At 39.0% G+C, this 20,388-nt stretch overlaps 2 protein-coding genes across 15 annotated transcripts in view; one reads left to right on the forward strand and one right to left on the reverse strand.

The window, feature by feature from the left end:
- Positions 1–128: 128 nt before the first annotated feature.
- On the forward strand, positions 129–3,205 carry SETD6 (SET domain containing 6). Of its 2 annotated transcripts, none has more exons than XM_023762867.1 (4): positions 129–340; positions 804–984; positions 1,150–1,292; positions 1,488–3,205. In XM_023762867.1, the coding sequence occupies exons 1-4, from the start codon at positions 275–277 to the stop codon at positions 1,788–1,790; spliced, it is 693 nt and encodes a 230-aa protein (XP_023618635.1). In that variant the 5' UTR covers positions 129–274; the 3' UTR covers positions 1,791–3,205. The 2 variants fall into 2 exon arrangements, with proteins under 2 accessions (XP_023618635.1, XP_023618636.1); XM_023762868.1 differs by having other exon boundaries at positions 134–370.
- A 164-nt stretch (positions 3,206–3,369) lies between these two features.
- The window catches only part of CNOT1 (CCR4-NOT transcription complex subunit 1), a 72,235-nt gene continuing 55,216 nt past the window's right edge, over positions 3,370–20,388 (reverse strand). For 6 of the 13 annotated variants that reach the window (XM_023762861.1, XM_023762862.1, XM_023762859.1 and 3 more), the window contains 14 exons: positions 20,139–20,281; positions 19,233–19,341; positions 18,960–19,129; positions 18,017–18,269; positions 15,572–15,820; positions 14,310–14,473; positions 14,013–14,130; positions 12,041–12,142; positions 7,886–8,059; positions 7,149–7,298; positions 6,336–6,516; positions 5,077–5,209; positions 4,065–4,199; positions 3,370–3,714 (listed from right to left, as the gene is read on the reverse strand). In XM_023762861.1, the coding sequence (XP_023618629.1) occupies positions 3,636–3,714; positions 4,065–4,199; positions 5,077–5,209; positions 6,336–6,516; positions 7,149–7,298; positions 7,886–8,059; positions 12,041–12,142; positions 14,013–14,130; positions 14,310–14,473; positions 15,572–15,820; positions 18,017–18,269; positions 18,960–19,129; positions 19,233–19,341; positions 20,139–20,281 (2,160 nt within the window). In that variant the 3' untranslated portion in view covers positions 3,370–3,635. Of the gene's footprint in view, positions 3,715–4,064; positions 4,200–5,076; positions 5,210–6,335; positions 6,517–7,148; positions 7,299–7,885; positions 8,060–12,040; positions 12,143–13,977; positions 14,131–14,309; positions 14,474–15,571; positions 15,821–18,016; positions 18,270–18,959; positions 19,130–19,232; positions 19,342–20,138; positions 20,282–20,388 lie in introns of those variants that run through there. The other 7 variants (XM_023762866.1, XM_006099218.3, XM_006099216.3 and 4 more) reach the window with 5 other exon arrangements.

The raw sequence follows: 20,388 nt of genomic DNA on the forward strand, positions 1-20,388 counted from the left end.
TGCCCTTCTTGGAACCCCACCCCGACCTTTTCAGCCCCAGGTTTCGCTCCCTGGAAGTCTACCAGCAGCTCGTGGTTCTCGTGATGACCTATAGGTCAGTGAGCAGCTCGTAGGACCCTTTTCTTTAGAACGCTGTTGAGGGACAGGAGGGGAGAGCACAGTGAACCCCACCCCAGCCCCTCTCCCTGCCCTGGGCTTCAGCCAAGTTCTCTCTGGTAGCTTTCAGGAACCCCTGGAGGAAGAGGAGGATGAAAAGGAGCCAAACCCCCCCTTGATGGTGCCTGCCGCAGACATACTAAACCACGTAGCCAATCACAATGCCAATCTAGAATACTCTCCAGTGAGTGGACCCCTCCCAGTGTGTTTGTAGGTGTGTTGATGACGGCATGATTCAGACCAGTGCCTGTCATTTATGGCTGCTTGGCCACTAGGCTAAATGGGCTCCACTTTCCTGGTCCTGAAAAGGAGTAAGTTAGCGCCTCCTGTACGTCCGTCTCCCAGTGAAATAGTTTGAGCACAGAACTTCTCATGTTTGTGGTTAATCCTCTGATGAACTTGACTGCCATCATTTCTTTGGTGCTGGAGGCGGGCTGCTCTGCACAATGCCAGGGTGTGGGCAGCAGGTCAGCGGTGTAAGGTGATGCCGGTGCTCATTAAATTGTTTACTGTGTGGAAGTTCCTGTTGGTGGGCATAGCATCAATCCCATCGCTGGACAGGCCTGCTGGAGGGTCTGCCTAAGGGGGGAGTAATCATGGGGCGGGGAAGGGAAGGGCCTGGTCCCAGCTGCTCCCTTCCACTCCAGAACTGTCTTCAGATGGTGGCTACTCAGCCTATTCCCAAAGGCCATGAGATTTTCAACACTTACGGGCAAATGGCCAATTGGCAGCTGATTCACATGTATGGCTTTGCTGAGCCATACCCTGACAACACAGATGACACAGCTGACATTCAGATGGTGACAGTGCGAGAGGCAGCATTACAGGGTGAGTGCCTGATTGACTCAATCCTGGACACGTGGATGTGCCTCTTTTCCCCCGTCCCCGTCCCCGTCCCAGGTGCTTTGCTAACAGTTGCTTTTTGCAGACTAGGGGTAGACTAAGAAACGACCTTTGATATACTGAGGCTTCACACTACTTTTCTATCTACAGGAGCAAAAGATGAAACTGAAAGGCTCCAGCTGTGCGAACGCTGGGATTACTTATGCGAACTAGAGATGGTAGGGGAGGAGGGAGCCTTTGTGATTGGGCGGGAAGAGGTGCTGACTGAAGAGGAACTGACCACCACACTCAAGGTAAAGGGCCCCAAACGGCTATTTAATGCTCAAAGCAGCCTTCATATTTAGAGCTATAGAGCCAGGTGAGGGAGGAAAGGAGGGATGAAGGGAAGAAGATATTTGAATGCTACCAAGATAGGTTGTCGTCTCTACATCAATTTCAGAAACACACAAGTGGCAAATCCGAATTAAAGGGCCCATGGTTGCTTCTAGGTCCTGTGCATGTCTGCTGAGGAGTTCAGAGTTTTAAAAGAACAAGATGGATGGGGAGATAAGAGGGAAGAGGACAGCCTGGCGATCACAAATATCCCCAGGCTCAAAGAATCATGGAGACAGCTTCTTCGGGACAGTGTTCTGTTGACCCTGCAAGCCTATGCCACAGACTTAAAAGCTGAGCAAGATTTACTCGGTAATAAGGACGCCTACAGCAAACTCAGCTGGAGGGAGCAGCAGGCCTTACAGGTTCGTTATGGGCAGAAGATGATCTTACACCAGCTGTTGGAACTGACGGGTTAAAGCTAAGCGGATTCCCTGCTGCCTGAAGGAACATCCCATGAGAAAGACTTTTCTAAGCTGATATTCATTGATGCTTGAAAAGGAGGAAAATTTGGATCTTTCCTTTTGGTGGTTAATAAGAAAAGCCAAAGGAGCAAAGGTGTGCTAGGATGAACTCTGAGGTAAGGGGACATGTTTAAGGGTTGGGAACAGCAGACTTGGGAATCTCTGCTAATTGTCACCAATCCCCCCCCCCTTTTTTTTTTAACTTTTTAAGACCAAGACGCTTTATAGCTGTTTTGTTCTCAGTTTGGACCAAAGTTAGCAGAAATTTGATTGTGATAATAAAAGGTCTTGTAGTCTAGTGTAGTGTTTAATAACATGAACTTTGAAAGTAGACCTGGTTAAAATTGAGTCTATTTGGAACAGAAAAGACATCCTCAAGTGGATTCCCACCCCCCAAAGTTTAGGCCTGGTAACACTGTGTGTAGCTTTGACAATTACTGCTGCCTTAACTTTTTAATAAGGATTTAATAAGCTATGTCACTGGCACTCAGCATGTTTTAACTCCTCAGCAGTCTGAAGTTTGCTCTAGATGGGACAACTCACCCTCAGGGAAGAAACCCTGAGACACCAATGACATTCAAGCCCGCATCATGTAAGATTTTCTAGTTAATTTTGGACCTTTTTGTCCTCTCTGGCCATAAACTTGACAGCCATTAAAAGTGTAAGTTTCACATATACACCTACTCCTTTCTTTTAAAATTAAAGGGCATTTTGTAATTGTTTAACCATAGAAACCTGCTCTAACAATAAAAAAAAGACTTTTTTTGCTTGTTTGAACAGGCCAAACAGGCTCAAAACTAGTGGGAAAGATCTACCGTTTAGCAAAAAGTTGGTTCCCAAAGTCCCCAGGCTTTCCAAGGGTGGACTGTCAGCACTGGCTGCTGCTCCTGAGGAAAGGCACAGTGGACTGGCATGTGTGTCATGACTTTAATGTTGCACTGACTACAGTCTGCACACACAAGAAGTAGGGGAGCTAACGGCCAAGAACTGGAAAGGCTACAGAGTATAACACTGGACCAATACACTTACAAAACACTCAAAATCCTTACAAAAGAGGTTGTGTTGGTCCTTTTGACTTTTTGTTGTTACTCATCTTAGCCTGGGATAAAGGGGGAGGGCAGTTGATACTATTTGGTTCCCTTTCCTCAATTTACAAACATCAGGATAGATTTGGAGGGGCGGGTGTGGTGGTGGTGGCGGTACATGCTTTAGACCTGGTGTGTTTCCCTTTGTAAAAAGAGCATGTTCTCTAGCAGTCAACTTTAGATCTGGGGCAGGGACAAAGCAAATTGTATGCTAAATTCTATCATACTCACCAACTTTTGTGATTTTCAAGGTCCACATTAAAAAAATGTTATGTAATATTTAAATTGGCTTTTTTGCTTCTTCTTTGGGACACCAGGAATGTCAAGACGTGGAGCTATGCCCCCAGGCAAGTACATGGTGGCAGCAGCCTCTTCACATGAGATGGGCAGTTACCAGTTTATGTACGTGCCTTTGACACTTTTTGCACAAACCCAAGAAGTTCCAGACAAAGGTTTTCTCTTTCATGTATTTACACAAGTTCAAAATGATATTCACAGCATTTTCTAAATTTTGGCCAAGAGTCAAAAAAATGCATTTAAACTTTGGAACGTGCCCACATAGACAGGAAGCTGGCCCAAACTAATTGGGGCAGGTTCCTGAGAACCAAAGGGCTGGGAAAGTCAGGAAGAGCTGAAAGGCTTCCTCAGCCAGTTTATGGACTTGATGCTGTGGGACATCCAGGCTGACACATGTACAACAGAAACGCAGTTCCGTCTAACTGGCACCTGTCCCTTCCATTACTTGCTGAGCCTGCTTCTGTCCCATGCAGCACTGTGCAACGGACTGGAATAACCTGAAGGGAAAGAGTTAAGTTTGTGAGAAAAGTTCAGGCCTGGCCAGTGTTCTCAGTGGGTAGAGCATCAGCCTGCACACCACACCAAAGGATCTCAGGTTCATGTCCCACCCCCATCTGTATGTGTGTGGGAGGCAACCAGTCAATATGTCTCTCACATGCATCTCTCTCTGAAAAGCAATGGGAAAAAGACACCCTCAAGTGAGTAATGACACTCCCCACCCCCCCAAGATCAGGCCTGGCAACACTGTGTGTAGCTTTAACAATTAACTGCTGCCTTAACGATCCACCCAGGCTGAAGCCATCAAATGATTCTCATTCTCAGACAATTAAAAAATCTTTTAACTTACTTTTCAATTTCTGGGGCACAGTGTACAAATTCATGGTTCCAGAACTTAAATGCTGGATTTTTAATCAGCTCAATGAAGGTAATAAGTAGACCCCAAGGATGTGGCCTATTTACAATCAACCGTTCCAAGAGAACCCTGGAGAAGGGGAGAATGAGTGAGTTAATGCACCGAATTCAGGATCCCTAACTCTTCTCCCTGATTAGTAAAGCTATTAACTTTTAGTTTACTAAAGACAAGTGGATTAATCTCTGTATTCTATATATCATGGTTAATAACCCAAGTGGATTCTTGAGAATAGGTTGGATTCAAACCCAGATTTCCTAATTCATTACTGAGCCTAGAAGACTAAGTTAGGGTGAAGTTAGGATAATATCAGACTACATGGTACAAAAAAGTAATCACTTAAAGTATGCACTAAATGAAAGGAAATAGGAAGCAAATTCTAATACTGAATGGCAGTTAGTATTGACTGAAATACTCATTTTTTTTTACCTAGCCAACTGTACTTCTAAATTTACCGAGAAAATAATAAAGCACAAGAACACAGATTTAAGTACAAGGAAGTTGACTGCAGCTTTATAAATAATTACAAGATAGGACATTATCACTAGTTAATTTTTGGTGTATAAATCTAAGGAATACTGTTGTCTAATACCCACAAACTACTATTAGGGGAGGAGGCAACTTTAAAAAACCTTCTAAACTATAGGCGATAAGTCCACGTGCTTTAACATGGGCTGGCCTGCATAACTCGGGACTGGTTAAAAATTGCACCACCACCACATGATCTTAAATCAAAATGCTGGTGTCTTTTATTGAAAACTACTTTTTATTTCAGCAATGATTATGACCTGTGATTCAGACTAATTATTAGACAGGAACCATGTCCATTTTGTTCACAACTACATCCCACATTGAACACATGTAAAAGATGTTCAATGCACAGGAAAAACATTCAAGAGAATTCACAATAAAGGGGTAGAAGCACCTGGAAAACAAACTTCTCTCTTACCTTGTGATCTGTTCTTGGATAGCTTCAGTGTTGGCCTCTGCAAAAAGGTACAGCATGGTGCAGCTGAAGTAGTGAGTGTGGCTATTTGGGTACCGCAGCTGGTTTGCAATTGCATTTAAGAAGAGATACCGACCTAAAAAAAAAAAAATCAAGAAAACTCAGTTTAGTGAGGACTTGCTCTGTAAGACCAAAATAAGAAGGCAAGTCATTCTGATTGGCTAGGATTTGGATTTCTTCTGCTATAAGCTTTCAAATTATCCTGTAGTCCTTTTTCATTGCTGTGGATCTTATTTCAATATTTCCACATTAAAAAGTTTTAAAGTATTTCCCTAAAAAAATTTAGTGAAGTATGTCACTGTTTTACATTACATAATCTCTTTAATGTCACTTAACAGAAGATGGCTGAATTCTCATTTTTGCCTGTGACCCATCTGTTCCAGTGTTACATTTCATGTAACCTCTGGAAAACTCCACTGTACCCTCATTACAAAATGAGTACAAAAAAAGCCAAGATATTATTATGAAAATAGTTTTGACCTCACAGCCCTTCTAAAAGGGTCTTGAACTCTATCAGAGGTTCACAGACCACACTTTATCTATTAACTAGGTTTGGTTGTCTGCCTCTGTTTGATATTACTCATGCTTGTAAGGCTATCACAGTTTTAAGCAAATCCCTTCTACAAATAGGCCAGCAGTATATGCATACTCAAGATTAGCCCCTCAAGAATCCATAGCAAAGTTAACAGTAGGCAGGCATCCCTTGGTTAGCACCTACTAGAATATAGAAAACAAAAGAAATGCAGTTCAACCAGGCAAAATGCAACCTGTAGTAGGAATTATATTGTGAGCTTTTTGCAGAACAAGTAGGGGAAGTCCTATTCATTAAAGTTTATAATGCCTAATATTAAAATGCTGCCTACCAAATAAGCACCAGCAGGTGATGGGGAAAAAGCAGGTTAACAAAAACAATGTAACAAGCCTATTTTTAAAGAGAGGCTAATAAAAGGAACATGTTTATTTTTCACACTAAAAAAATACTGCAGTCATATACTGAAATATTAACTGATATGGGAAGAATTCTGGATGATTCTTTCCTTTATAGTTTTCTGCATTGAGCAGATAGTATCCAATTAAAAATAAAATAGCCAGACAGAGCCATAAACACTGACAGAACATTATTTCTCTAATGTATTTTTATGACTGGACTGTAGCTTAAGGTGCAGAAAACTTGACTCTCAGAACTTGCTGGCTTCACTCACCTTCAGTGTCCAAGTCTACAGCCAGGTTCTGGAATATGTCCATGTGAGCCGAGTGGGTGATGGTGCTCATTGAGGGTGTGCTGCCCTTGTTGTGGATGTGTGCAATGGCCTGAGTCCCGACATAGAGCACCAGTGCATTGATGAGCTGTAGGTTATAGCGATTGCCAGGCTCATTTGATACCTAAATGAATAAAACAAAGCACCTGACTTACTCTCAGAGGGCTGATTCATGCCTTTTTATGCCTTCAAAGAAAAGCTGAACTGCTTTCAATATTGTCATTTACATTTCAGATAAATTTCCTTGAGTTTGTTGAGGCTATTTAACAAATACACAGCTGCCCATGGTGGTTGTGTCAAAAACAAACATTTCCCTTAGGAAACTGAAGCTCTTTAACAGGTACCAGCATAAAAGTGAAGTTTATAAAGTGAAAATATGCACTACACTTCAATTACAGAAAAGATTTGGAGAGGGAAAAGGCTTCCTCCTTGGTGTGGAAAATTAATACAACTTCAAGTCATTTTCTATAGAGCAAATTAGACCAATTCTTTAGAAAAATCTTGTAGTACTGGCTGGGAATAGTTACTAGCAGTCTATTCTTACAGAAAATCAGTCCATTCCCTGGTCGCCTCTTCCAAGGTTAGTTTTTTGTCGCTAAGATGAATTAGTAAAATGTATAATCTAGTTACTCTCACCCAACCATCAGAAATGACTTGGGGTGGTGAACACATAATACAACATACAAATCATGTATTATAGAATTGTACATTTGAAATCTAAAAGACATAGCTAAGAATTAAGCCAAACCAATTAACCTGTAGGTTGCTGCGCAGATCAGATAGAAAAGTGACTGGTGACCGAGTTTTAAGATAGGAATCCAAATCCTTTTTGAACTGAGGTGGCATCACTCCAGTAAAATTGGTGAGAATCCGGGGTGCGATGTTAATTTCACTCAACATATCCACCTGCCAGACAAATACAATTAAAACCAGAGCATTTGTAAGAGTTAATTGTATCTATGCTACAAAGTGGTAGAAATGTTTTTCTAAAACTATACACATTATAAATATCTTAAAGAGTAGAGCTGCTTTTTATCAATGCTTAGAAGAATTGAAATGCAAAATTACAGAAATTATCTCTCTAAAATTAAAGCAGGTTAGGCACCTTTTGTGGAGAGGTCTTACTTATATCACTGTTTTTCCCCCCTGGACTTGGACTTCAAAACCAGAGTACAAAATTAGATTACTCACTCACCAAAAGCTCTGGTCTTGGAAAAGACACTTTTAAAAACATTTATGTGAAGGGAGGGTAGAAAATACATAGAAATGACAGTACCCACACCACAGTGGTATGATTTTACATGGTCCCTTTTCTCCCTTACATCAACAATCTAAACAAAACAGCCGTGAAATGTGGGCATGAAAAAGGGTCTGTTTGTTCTGCAATTCTGTGCTGTGGGGCCACCCAGCAAATGACTGGCCTGACACCTACTTACCCGAGAACTATTAATATTAAGACATAATTTTCTTTTCCTTGAACTGTTTGAAACTACCTTCAGATTAGGAGTGAATGGGTCTGGGAGCCTCATGTTTCTTGGGAAGGCACTCAGGATCAGGTTTCTTAGCTGAATACAATTGGGTGGGATCACATCACAGAATCCATAATGGTAATCACAAAGGAACTCCGGGAAATCATGCAGAAGAACCAGCAGCACTCTTAAAGTGCCCTATTAAAAATTAAAAAAAAAAAAAAAAGAAAAAAGCATTTGCTGACTCCACACTAAATAAAATGGGAGTAATAGTTTTACTATCATGATTTTTAACTCAAATAAAAGAGGCAGAAGTATACTTCAATGACAAAGTTACAAGCTTTAACTAACAATAACATCAGATGTTATTTAACAAAATATTTACATCTGGAAATTATGAAAAGCTAGGTGTCAAGAACTTATAACCTTAAATACATATGCTAAAAGAGGCTGGACAAAAACAAAAAATAGAACAATAATGTAAGTAAGCTATCTTCAGAAGTTGGAAAAAGAACAGCTAATTAAAAACAAAAAAAGTAGAGAAAAACAAAAATTTTTTTAACACTGAAAGAGGGATGGGGGTGGAAGTGGCAATTGAAGTTAGAAGTTGGTTCTTTGAAAAGATTGATAAAAGGTAAACCCTACCAAGACTGATAGAAAAAACACAATACTAATATCAGGAATGAAAAAGAACCATCACTACAGACATGAAAAATGTTGTTAAAACCTTTCCCATAAATGTAACTCATGGCCTAGGTGGCTTTACTGGCAAATCCTTATAAATATTTAGGAAAAAATTAACACTATTTTCACAATCTTATGAAAAAGAGAACATTTTTCCACTCTCAATTGCAGTAGCATTTCGCTGATAACAAAACCTGACATGAAAATTATTCAAAAATCCTAAATGTTAGAAATAGAAATCAGTGATATATCACGATCAAATGGTTCAGAAATGCAATGGTGATTTAAACGCATTTGAAAATTAATGAATTACAACATTAACAGGAAAAATTTTTACAGGGTCTTGTATGCCAAAAAAAAAAAAAAAAAAAACCAATACCCATTTAATGATTTAGAAACTCCCAGCAAATTATAAATAGAACGGTATTTCCTTAATCAGATAATGGTATCTATAAAGCAAAACTATAGATTCACAAAACCATTATACTTAATGGTGAATTACTGAGAGCTTTCCCCAAGATTATTTAACAATGTTCTGCAGTTACTGGTCAGTGCAAGAAAAAGAAAATGAAAAACCCACTGTTACAGGTAGATGAAATGATCTGTACTTAGAATATATCCCTTAGAAAAAGTAAATTCAGCAAGGTGGCTAGATACAAGGCAGATATACAAAATCAATTTTATTACTCTAGACCACTAACAAAGAAATGAAAATTTTAAAAAGATCTCCCTTACAATTTGACAAAAAACATCAAATATATAGGAGTAAGTTTAAGGAAAGATATTTAAAACATCTATGCTGAAAACTACAAAGCACTGCAGAGTAAAATTAAAAGCCTAACTAAGTGGTGATATACACTTTCATGGGTTGAAAAGCTCAACACAACTAACACCATACACAAAAATAAACTCAAAATGGATAAAGGACTTAAACGTAGACAGGAAACCATAAAAATCCTAGAGGAATCCACAGGCAGCAAAATCTCAGACATATGCTGAAGCACTATCTTCACTGATACAGCTCCTAAAGCAATGGAAACTAAAGAGAAAATAAATGGGACTACATCAAAATAAAAAGCTTCTGCACAGCAAAAGAAACCATCAACAAAACAAGAAAGCCCACTGCATGGGAGAACATATTTGCCAACGTTATCTCCAATAAGGGTTTAATCGCTAACATTTACAGGGAACTCATATAACTTAACAAAAGGAAGATAAACACAATAAAAAAATGGGCAACAGACCTAAATAAATACTTTTCGGAAGAAGACAGAAGGAAGGCCAAGAGACATATGAAAGAAAACATGCTCAAAGTCAGTAATCATCCAAGAGATGCAATTAAAACGACAATGAGGTACCATCTCACACCTGTCAGAATGGCTATCATCAACAAATCAACAAATGACAAGTGCTGGCGAGGATGCGGAGAAAGGAACCCTCGTGCACTGCTGGGTGGACATGCAGACTGGTGCAACCACTGTGGAGAACAGTATGGAGTTTCCTCAAAAACTAAAAATGAACTTCCATTTGACCCAGTGATCCCACTTCTAGGAATACATTCCAAGAAACTAGAAACACCAATCAGAAGGGACATATGTACCCCTATGTTCATAGCAGCACAATTAACCATAGCTAAGATTTGGAAACAGCCTAAGTGCCCATCAGCAGATGAGTGGATTAAAAATTGTGGTACACCTACACAATGGAATACTATGCTGCTGTAAAAAGGAAGGAACGCCTACCATTTGCAACAGCATGGATGGACCTGGAGAGCATTATGCTAAGCAAAATAAGCCAGTTGGAGAAAGATAAATATCACATAATCTCACTTATTTGTGGAATATAATGAACAACATAAACTGATGAACAAAAACAGATCCAGAGACAGAGAAGCATCTATTAGACCAGGAAGCCTCAGAGGGAAGGCAGGAGAGGGTGGGGGAAAAGGGGAGAGATCAACCAAAGGACTTGTATTCATGCATATAAGCATAACCAATGGACACAGACACCAGGGGGGTGAGGGCGCGAGTGGGCATGGGGGGGGGGCGGCAAAGGGGCGATAAGGACACATATGTAATACCTTAATCAAAAAATAAAAAAAAAGGAGGGGGGGAGGCTCAACATTATTAAGATGTCCATTCTCTCCAAATTGATCTATAGACTTAAGTGCAATCTCCTTTTAAACTCCAGCAAGTTTTTAGAAGTGAAACTGATTGCAAAGTTTTTAAAGAACTGCAAAATGGTACAGACCAACCAAAAAAATGTTAAAAGAAAATAAAGTCACCCTGGCCAGGTGGCTCAGTCAGTTGCAACTTTGTCCCGTACACCAAAAAGTTGCAGTGCTATTCCTGATCAGGGCGCATATGGGAAGCAACTGATTGATGTCTCTCTCTCACATCAATGTTTCTCTCTCTCAAGTCAATAAAAAAATATTTTTAAAAATGTAGTCAATTCTTTTGACATAAGTGCCAAATCAATAGAAAGTGAAGGACTTAAATAAATTTGGGATACAGCACAGACTTAAACTTGGGCAGGTACACATATAACAGAATGCAATTTGGGATTGGCAAATATTTCTTAGGCAAGACACACACAAAAACAACATTTAAAGGAAGTAAAAAAAAATTGCTAATTTCAACTACACTAAATTTAAAACATCTGTTCCTTAAGACACCTTACTTTAAGGGAGTGACATGAAAAGACAAGCTACAAGAAAAGCGAGTGTGATATCTATTAACCAAGGGCTTACATCCAGATTGAATTAAGAATTCCTATAAGACATAAGAAAAATGCAGATAATCCAATAGAAATATGAGCACAAGACTGGAAAAGGAACATCACAAAAGGAGACTATCCAAATGGCCAATTTATACATAAAAACCTCATTAAGAATTCAAGGAAATGCAAATCAAATCCACAATGAGTTATGCAATCCTAATGCATAACTGCCAAAAATGGCTAGAATGAAAACCAGACAATATAACAGGAATGGAAAGAATGTGAACAGTAACTCTAATGTTGCTGAAGAGTTAACTGGTACACACATTTTGTAAAACTGGTAGTATCTACCAAAGTTGAACATATGAATACCATATGATCCAGTGCTGGTTATGCAAGTATGTTTGAGTTTTGCACTTTTCTGAATATAGGTCATACTTCAGCGGTTCTCAATCTGTGGGTCGCGACCCCTTTGGGGGTTGAATGACCCTTTCACAGGGGTCGCCTAAATACATCCTGCATATCAGATATTTACATTACGATTCACAACAGTAGCAAAATTACAGTTATGCAGTAGCAATGAAAATAATTTTATGGTTGGGGGTCACCACAACATGAGGAACTGTATTAAAGGGTCGCGGCATTAGGAAGGTTGAGAACCACTGCTTTAAAAGCTTAATAATAAAACAAATATTAGGCCTCATATTTCCAGTTGTGTGGTGTTTTCTTTATTGTTACATTTTCATTATTTTTAATCATTAACTCCAAATTAATTACCTTGTAGAGGATTTGCATAGGTTTGGTGAGTTCCACATTTCTAAGGAAAGGTGCTAAATATTTGAATAAATCAATCAGTAGCTGTGCATACATAGGCCATCCCTGAAAGAAAGAAATGTACATGAGTCTTACTCAGCTGCTATTCTGCAACCAAAAAATTGCTGAATCAGCTATACTGTGATTTCTTCTTCATACTGATTTAACTATAGAATAATGCCATAAGTACCTCTCTTAAAGACTGATTGGCATTAAAAGGAATAAGCATAATTATGTTGATAGTGACAAACAAGCTGACTCCAGAAATTCCAGGACATGTAGGTCCTTGTGCCTGTAGCAAAATTTAAAGAACAGGAGAGAGCCAAGCTGGTGTTACTCACTGGTTGAGCTTCGACCCATGAACCAAGAGGCCATGGTTCCATTCCCAGTCAGGGCACATGCCGAGGTTGCCGGCTTGATCCCCAGTTTGGGGCATGCAAGAGGCAGCCAATTAATGATTCTCTCTCATCATTGATGCTTCTATCCCTCTCTCCCTTCCTCTTTCTAAAATAAGTAAAAAAATTTTTTAAAAAAAAGAGGAACATGAGTAAATTTCAGACAGACACAAAACCCTTAGCCAACTGAGAAACTGACAGCTACATCTCTTTCTTAATTCCTTCTTTTAATTAAGTAGTGGATCTGGACCATTTCTTTGCCCACAGCCAACTCAACTCTTGGCAAATAACTTTATCCAAATTACATGAATCCCCTCTATTAGCCAAACTTGGCTTGCTCATCACCCCCCAATTATACCAATTATGTTCATTCTTGGGATAATTTTATTCAATATATTATGTTCCTCCTCCTGGAAAGCACTTCTCCACCAAATAAAGCTAACTCCATTTAAGAATTATTTCACTCTCTTTTTTGCCAAACATATACATAAGTAGTCACATTTTCCTCTGATCTGAAAGGCCAATCAAGAGAAGTCAAATAGCCCTGGCCGGTTTGGCTCAGTGGATAGAGCATCGGCCTGGGGACTGAAGGGTCCCAGGTTCGATTCTGGTCAGGGGTATGTGCCTTGGTTGCAGGCACATCCCCAGCAGGGGGCATGCAGGAGGCGGCTGATTGATGTTTCTCTCTCATTGATGTTTCTGACTCTCTATCCCTCTCCCTTTCTCTCTGTAAAAAATCAATAAAAAATATTTTTTAAAAAAATAAATAAAAAAAAAAAAGAGAGAAGTCAAATATGCCCTAGAAGGTTTGGCTCAGTGGATAGAGCATGGGCCTGCGGACTGAAGGGTCCAGAGTTAGACTCGTCAAGGGCACATGCCCAGGTTTGTGGGCTTGATCCCCAGTAGGGGGAGTGCAGGAGGCAGCCAATCATTGATTCTCTCTCATCATTGATGTTTCTCTCTCTCCCTCTCCCTTCCTCTCTGAAATCATGAAAATATATTTAAAAAATAAAAATTAATAAAAACAAATTTAAAATAGTCATTTATCATACTGCAAGATGGAAGAAACTTTTCATGTTAACTGGGTTTATTCACAATTACATTAAAACCTCTTTACTAAAACTTGATCCTAATTTCTTCAGATACAGTGACCAGTGGTCTTCAACCCTGAGTGTAAGGGCCTTTCCATTTATAGTGTGAAGCTGTAAAATAGGCAAATTCCATAGCTCCATTACCCAGAATTTTATACTGATGTCTACAGAGGTGGTCCAAACTTTCAACTTTTTTTTTAAAAAGCCCGTAAGAAATTGACGTAGGTAGCTCACAACAGACTGGGAGCCGCAACCCCATATGTTGTCACCGAGGAATGTGATTCAGGCAGGGGCAGTCAAGTAATCCCCATGACCTGACTCCACATTAAATAGAAGAATTCCCAACTAAACCTGGAAGAAGTGTAACTGGCTACTAATAAATGACTAATAGTGCTAATAAGCCCCAGGTAGTTACAGTCTTCGTCTGTAGGAGATAAACTGCAGCCACACCTTCTGCTGTGGCGTATGTGCCAGCATTCTTGCAATAAATATCCGATGGGAGATCAATTCAAGCCACGCATACACAAAGCCAGGAGCTTTGGTAGGCCTCAAGATGTGGAATGTATTGCTGAAAAAAGAAAATCTTTGTCAGAAGCAGTCTAACTTACAATGAACACACAGACAGAAGTAGACCAACTGTACTATGAATAAAGCATGCCTAAAACCCATAAGCTTATTCTACTTCTCAAATTTTAGTATACTAAAACAGCAATCTTTACTAGGAAATCTCTATTGAACACTACTCACCAGAAAGCTGTAAGTGTCTGGAAATTAATGGTTTCCAATACATGTTCAGGTGCATTGAGTTCCAAGAGCAGCATGATAAAAATGCGATGGTAGGGAAGCTGCTGAAATTCACTTTGCCGGACATCATGATCCTGTAGGAGAACTCCCACTACTATACCAAGGACCTGTAGAGCACAAAGATCAGAGCTTTAAATAATGAAGATAATCCACTTACCACTCTCTATGATCATATACCATCTATCTCTATATAAAAAAGGCTAATACGCAAAGTGTCCCCTGGGGAGTTCGATGGCTTGCTATGACATGCGCTGACCACCACGGGGCGGCGCGGAACAAAGGAAGGACCCAATCAGCCTTGATCGCTGGCCAGGCCTAGGGACCCTACCCGTGCATGAATTTCTTGCACTGGGCCTCTAGTTTGAATATAAAATTATATACTGACAGCCAAAGGGGCCATACACTGATTTGATTTGGCCTACAGTTGTGTGTTTTCTTTGAATTTCAATACCCTTCGACCAGACATGTACACTCTCCACAGATGCCCAATGATTTTTCAAAAGCTCTAGAAATTAGCATGGTACATCGTATTACATTATTACAATCTAACAACCTAATTTTTCTAGTCTGACATGAAGTTTACATGCGGCAAATGGTTTCTAGTTCTCTTGTCACTTAGTAGATGGGCACCAGGGAAGCAGTTAGGCTGCAGAAATGTCCTGCATTTCTTATACAAAGAACTGCCCTGTGCGCCACTTGATTTTCTCACTTAACAGTGAAGATTATGATAACCTATTTGATAATGATAACCCAAGACCATACTCTCTTTTTGTACTCTTATATTATGCAAATTCCTAAGAATTGCACTGTATAAAATCAAAAGAAAACAGTACTTTGTTCCTTTTCAGAAAAATCAAGACAATGATTGCAATGTCACTTGTGGCATCTGAATTGCCAATCTGTGTTATCAGTGAACATGTATAGACCATCTTGTTCAGCAATTCTGCATATAAAATAAAATCTCCTACTAATAAATACCTTTTAGTTAGCATTTGAAATACATTATGATTTTTTTTCGGGGTCTTTCAGTTAAAGGATCATACTCTTAACATTTGGTGATTGTTACATATTATCTATAAATTCAATTTCAATACAGAAAAGGGGATATTACAAAAAGTTTTGAAAAAGAGTTGGGCCCCTAGGTTTTAGAAGCACCGATATAGGCTTCCAGTGTACCAAGAATAAGGCAAGGAAAGATTTCAGACCTTGTTCAGCAGGTTAATCTTTGTGACAGTGTTGGTGGCCTCCCCTGAGTGCTTCACTAACAGGGCAATGAGTCGGACAAAGGCATCCAGGTTGTGATAGCACTTGGCTCGGATCATGGTGGGATTAGCAGCAGGGTTGTGCTGCTGCTCTGCCTGGGCACGGTAACTGATTTCAACACACATTTCAGTGCAGAGACGGAAGAACCTTGTTATGAGGTCATCAGTCTTCAGGATTCCTTGCTGATGCATCTACCAAGGGTACAAAAATATAAAGACACAATGAGATAATACACACAAACGTTTCATTTTCATTTTAAAAAAATATTCTTTCATTTATTCCTATTGTCACATTTCTAATTTTTACTTTGTAAAAAAGCTGCCATGAAAATGACTTAGCCTTTAAGGTCCCATGACAGAATCGTTCCAGTTTTAAGTTTAATGGAAAACAGAGAAGGTAGAAACCGAGAAAGATAATAATATGGCAATTTTGAACAGTAGTCCATAGCCAAATAATTTGGAAAATTAACTATGCAAATTAAACCAACTTTCAATAGCTCACAAAAGTCATTAATAAGACATTTTGTCCAAGATATGTTTCCCCCACAAGGAGATGAAATTATATATACTTTATTTTTTCAAAGATAATTTCTTCCAATTGACTTAACCAGTTTTTGAAACTCCAACTAGCTTCACCAGGAAAATCAAGGAATAATCTGTATAAGTAGGAACCCAATGAAAATACCTGCAGAACATACCTAGTTATTTTAATGTACATTAAGCCATTTTAATATAAATTAAGTTAAAATAAAGTGAAAAGGGCAAGTTTATTTTTTCAAAAAGGATAAAGTACAAACTTTATGACATATGATCTGGAAGTGAAGCAGCAGAAGTTATTTGGCTAGTAGGAAAGAAGAGAGTGTAACAGCATTAAGGCAGCAGAGGGAAGAGGTCAGTGCTTACTAAACAAAGAAACCAAGCCCAGAAGAAACACTTGACTGTTATCTTGGAAACTTTAACTGTCTCTTGATAAGCAATGAAACAGGTGAATTGACAATCATGTACCCTAGCCAAGACAGAAGGCCAGCAAAGGGACTTGTGTACATTGAAATCTGAAAAATTAACAGGGGAGAGAAAATAAGGACAGACTGCTATAATCAAGATGGAGCATAAGAAAGAATTCTCAAAAAGATGCAAAAGAGAATAGAAAAGTAGAATACATTATCTTTTACAAATGGAGAGAAGAAATGAGAGCTAATAAATAAGCCAGCAGGAACAGCTGAGACAGGTGCCACATCCATACCCATGAAATACCGATAATCTCAAAAGCCAATTGATTCAAAATTCTTCCATCCAAATCAGAAATCAAACTATAAACATGCAGTAACAGCTTTTCAATAGGTATGTTTTTTTTTCCTCATTCCCTGGATTCTTGAAAGGGAGGAAGTTACTTAGTATGACTAAGTAACACTCATCTTGAAAAGTAAATCCAATTTCTATCTCTTAAAATTCAAATCAGCTCTTCCACATTCAATTGTCATTTATTTGATAACAGATCTAATCTGTAATCTTTCTTTGCTGCACACCGAAGCTTTGGTCTCAGTCTGAAGAAATATAATGGCAAGTCCGCAGATATATCTCCTTGAACAAACATTACAAGAGTTTTACTAAAGGAATTCTAAGGCCAGTTCAGGAAAAAGGTTCCACTCTTGCCGGCCAAGTAATGTGATTAGGACACACTGACTACTGGGTCTGAATCCCTCCATAGTGGCTGAAAGCAGCCAGTGAGATAAAAACCAGAACGCTAAATAATACTATGGCTCTCTTCCTACATTTTTTCCTATTCATCCCATTCACAACTATTCCTGCCAAACCTAGTTTTTAGCTACAGACTTCTTACCTAACACTTCAACTCAAAGTTCAGTTTAGATCAAATTGAATGAATATAAATACTGAAAATTATTTCCCAAAAAGAACATGTTAATCAGTTTTAGTTAGATAAGCTACTTACTTTAGAAAATACAAAAAGTGCTACCATTTAAATATTTTAAGTTCTGTTTTGTTGTATTTTCTCATTTTATTTTATTTTTAAAACATGGGTTGCTATGAGGACTTATTAGCTCATAATCTCATCACTGATGATTCGAAAGCTAGTAAAATTACTATATACACATCTGGCAATTTCATGATTCATTATTTGATCCATTGTACTTTGTAGCTATGACAATTGAAATTAGATAAATAGAATTAAAGGGGACAAGTAGGAATGTTGACTTTAGTGCTTAGTGATCGATGATGAAACAAATGAGCCGTATCAATTTAACAGGGTAAATGATGATGGTATTTTCGGTTTACATGAGTATGGAGGTAACTGTCTGATCACAGGTACATAATACTGAGTTTTAATATTGGAGGTATCACATCCTACTTATGTTGAATAAAAAGCACCTTTCTTTCCAAAAGCTCTACCTGTCCAACAAACGCAGAGAAAGCTTTGGTACTGTCACGGCCAGCTGCTGCTGAATGGTAGAGATTCACCCATTCCCTCAGAAGATACTCTGCCTTCTCCCTCAGGCCTGGAGGATCATCGTACTCTGAGGCTTGAGAGATCCCAGAATGCATCATAAAGTTAGGGCCTCCATGAGCACGATCAATCATTGCTTCATAGTTGGATCGCACTACTTCCATCAGCTGGGGCAATCTAGTACAATAAATCCAGAGTGAAAATCAGTCTACTCATGGTTGTGATTTCACAGACATACAGTTGGACAATTTGCTCATTTAGAAGCCACAAGAGTGATGATCACTTTACTATTTCCATATTTAAACAAAACTATCCTCGGTCTCTTCCTTTCTATTTACTCAGGAAGACACAATACGCAAATGACTGACTTTTTTTACAAAAAAAACAACAAAAAAAACAGTGCCCACTGAAATGGAACTGATGTTCATTGTCAACAAGTGTTCACTGAATACCTAGTATATGATATTCAGTACAGTGTACCTACTATATGACATGATTTATGTTACTATCTATCTTAATTCTCAACAGCTCTTTGAGATATTATTTCCATCTTATACAAGAAACAGGTTTAGGGAAGGTAACTCAACTTGCCTAAAACCAGATAGAATTTAAGTGGCAGAGCCAGGACTTAAACACAGGACTCTGACACCAAGTCTAATAATAATACTGCATGTATTGCTCTACAGTAAGAAGGCTTGGCAGTTAGTTAAGCTTTCATACTTCAAGGGACAATATTAGGCCTCTCTAAAGTTACCCATATGTTGTAGGTAAAGCAGTTATAATAGGTAATGTTAGTAAGTCTGCACATTCATTTCCAAAGCTTTCTTAGAATGCTGAATCCACAAATCCCAAGCATTTCATCCTCACCCTTCTGGAGCATTGCCTCTGGAGTGAGCATTAATTCTCATGAGGGTTTCAATGGTGTGGAACAGATCAGCCTCAGTAATATGGGCAACACTCCTTTCATCCACCAGCAGGATTTTTACCAATTGCATAGCAAATGCAACAGCCATGTAGTTTAAACCATTCTCCATTGACTGGAAACACAGAAAGCACAATGTAAGAAAAACAACAGTTACAGCAAACACACTTCCCAACTACCAGAGCCCCTTCTCCTGTTTAGGAAAACTCCTTCCATACCTGAGCTAGGTGAAGATCATACTGCTGCATATTAACCAAATGATTGCGAATTAGCAGCTCCACTGCCTCCACATTATATTTATATTCATCCCGACATTCAATTAGGCACCTAGAAAAAGGCAGTATTTCTTTATTTATATAGGCTTAACTAAACTGTATCAGATAAAACAGCCCATTTTATTCAATGATAATTTATTCCAAATTAAGAATGTGTTGAGATTCAACTGCAAATCAGTATCCAAGATCCAAAATAGCCAGTAATGAAGTAGAAGAGACAGGTAAATGATAATTTCGGTTTACATGAGTTATGGAGGTAACTATCTGACCACAGGTACAGTGTTAAAACACAAGCTTTGCTTTCAAAACCTAGAAAACAAAGTCCAGCCCTGGCCAGTGTGATTCAGTTGGTTGGGTCCTCCCGTGCACCAAAAGGTCGAATGTTTGATTCCTAGTCCGGGCAATGCCTGGATTTCAGGCTCTATCCCTAGTAAGGGACGTGTAGGAGGCAGCTGATAGATGTTCCTCTCCTTTCTTCCTCTCCTCCCTCTCTCCCTCTCACTCTCTTAAAAAAAAAAATCAATAAAATCATTTAAAAAAGAAGAAAAAAAGCATTCCACTTAAGACATTAAAATATTTATATATCAACACCACTGCTATAAAACCAATGAAGCCTTTTAAAACCAACGATCTACAACTTATTCCCCAAAGCAAGGTACTGGTTTTCTGTATCCGTCATGGGCAGCAGATAGAAAAGGACAACCATTCAGTAATTCTCACCACCCAGAATTAGAAATTCCAAATGTCCCATTTAGCCTCCAGGTTAAAAAGAAACCTCTAGACCTAAACAGGGTCATGTATATCAGAAGGCAGTCCAAGAAACATTACTCTTCTGAGATGGCTACTGACCTTGTGATCTGTTTGTTACACCACGGCGACCCATACGCCCGGCCATCTTGAAGAGCCTTCAAGACCAAGAGGTGGCATTCCCTGTAGCGCAGCAGCAAGTCAGCATCAGCACCACTTGTGGCATCTAGTAAGCCCTCTACAGCCTATGGAAGAAAAAAAGGGTTCAGGACCATGAAAATATAGTGCGCAGCCCAACTAATGAAGCCAAAACCAAACCTGAATGCAAACTACAAGATACCAGAGTTAACAA

This window comes from Myotis lucifugus, unplaced genomic scaffold (assembly GCF_000147115.1).
Source record: "Myotis lucifugus unplaced genomic scaffold, Myoluc2.0 scaffold_263, whole genome shotgun sequence".
In the NCBI taxonomy this organism is placed as follows: Eukaryota; Metazoa; Chordata; class Mammalia; order Chiroptera; family Vespertilionidae; genus Myotis; species Myotis lucifugus.

Coding starts and splice junctions, on each gene's coding strand:
- SETD6 (XM_023762867.1), top strand. CDS start 275: ATGGTGCCTGCCGCAGACATACTAAACCACGTAGCCAATCACAATGCC. Junction 341..803: donor CCAATCTAGAATACTCTCCA/GTGAGTGGACCC, acceptor CTTCCACTCCAG/AACTGTCTTCAGATGGTGGC. Junction 1,293..1,487: donor AACTGACCACCACACTCAAG/GTAAAGGGCCCC, acceptor GGTTGCTTCTAG/GTCCTGTGCATGTCTGCTGA.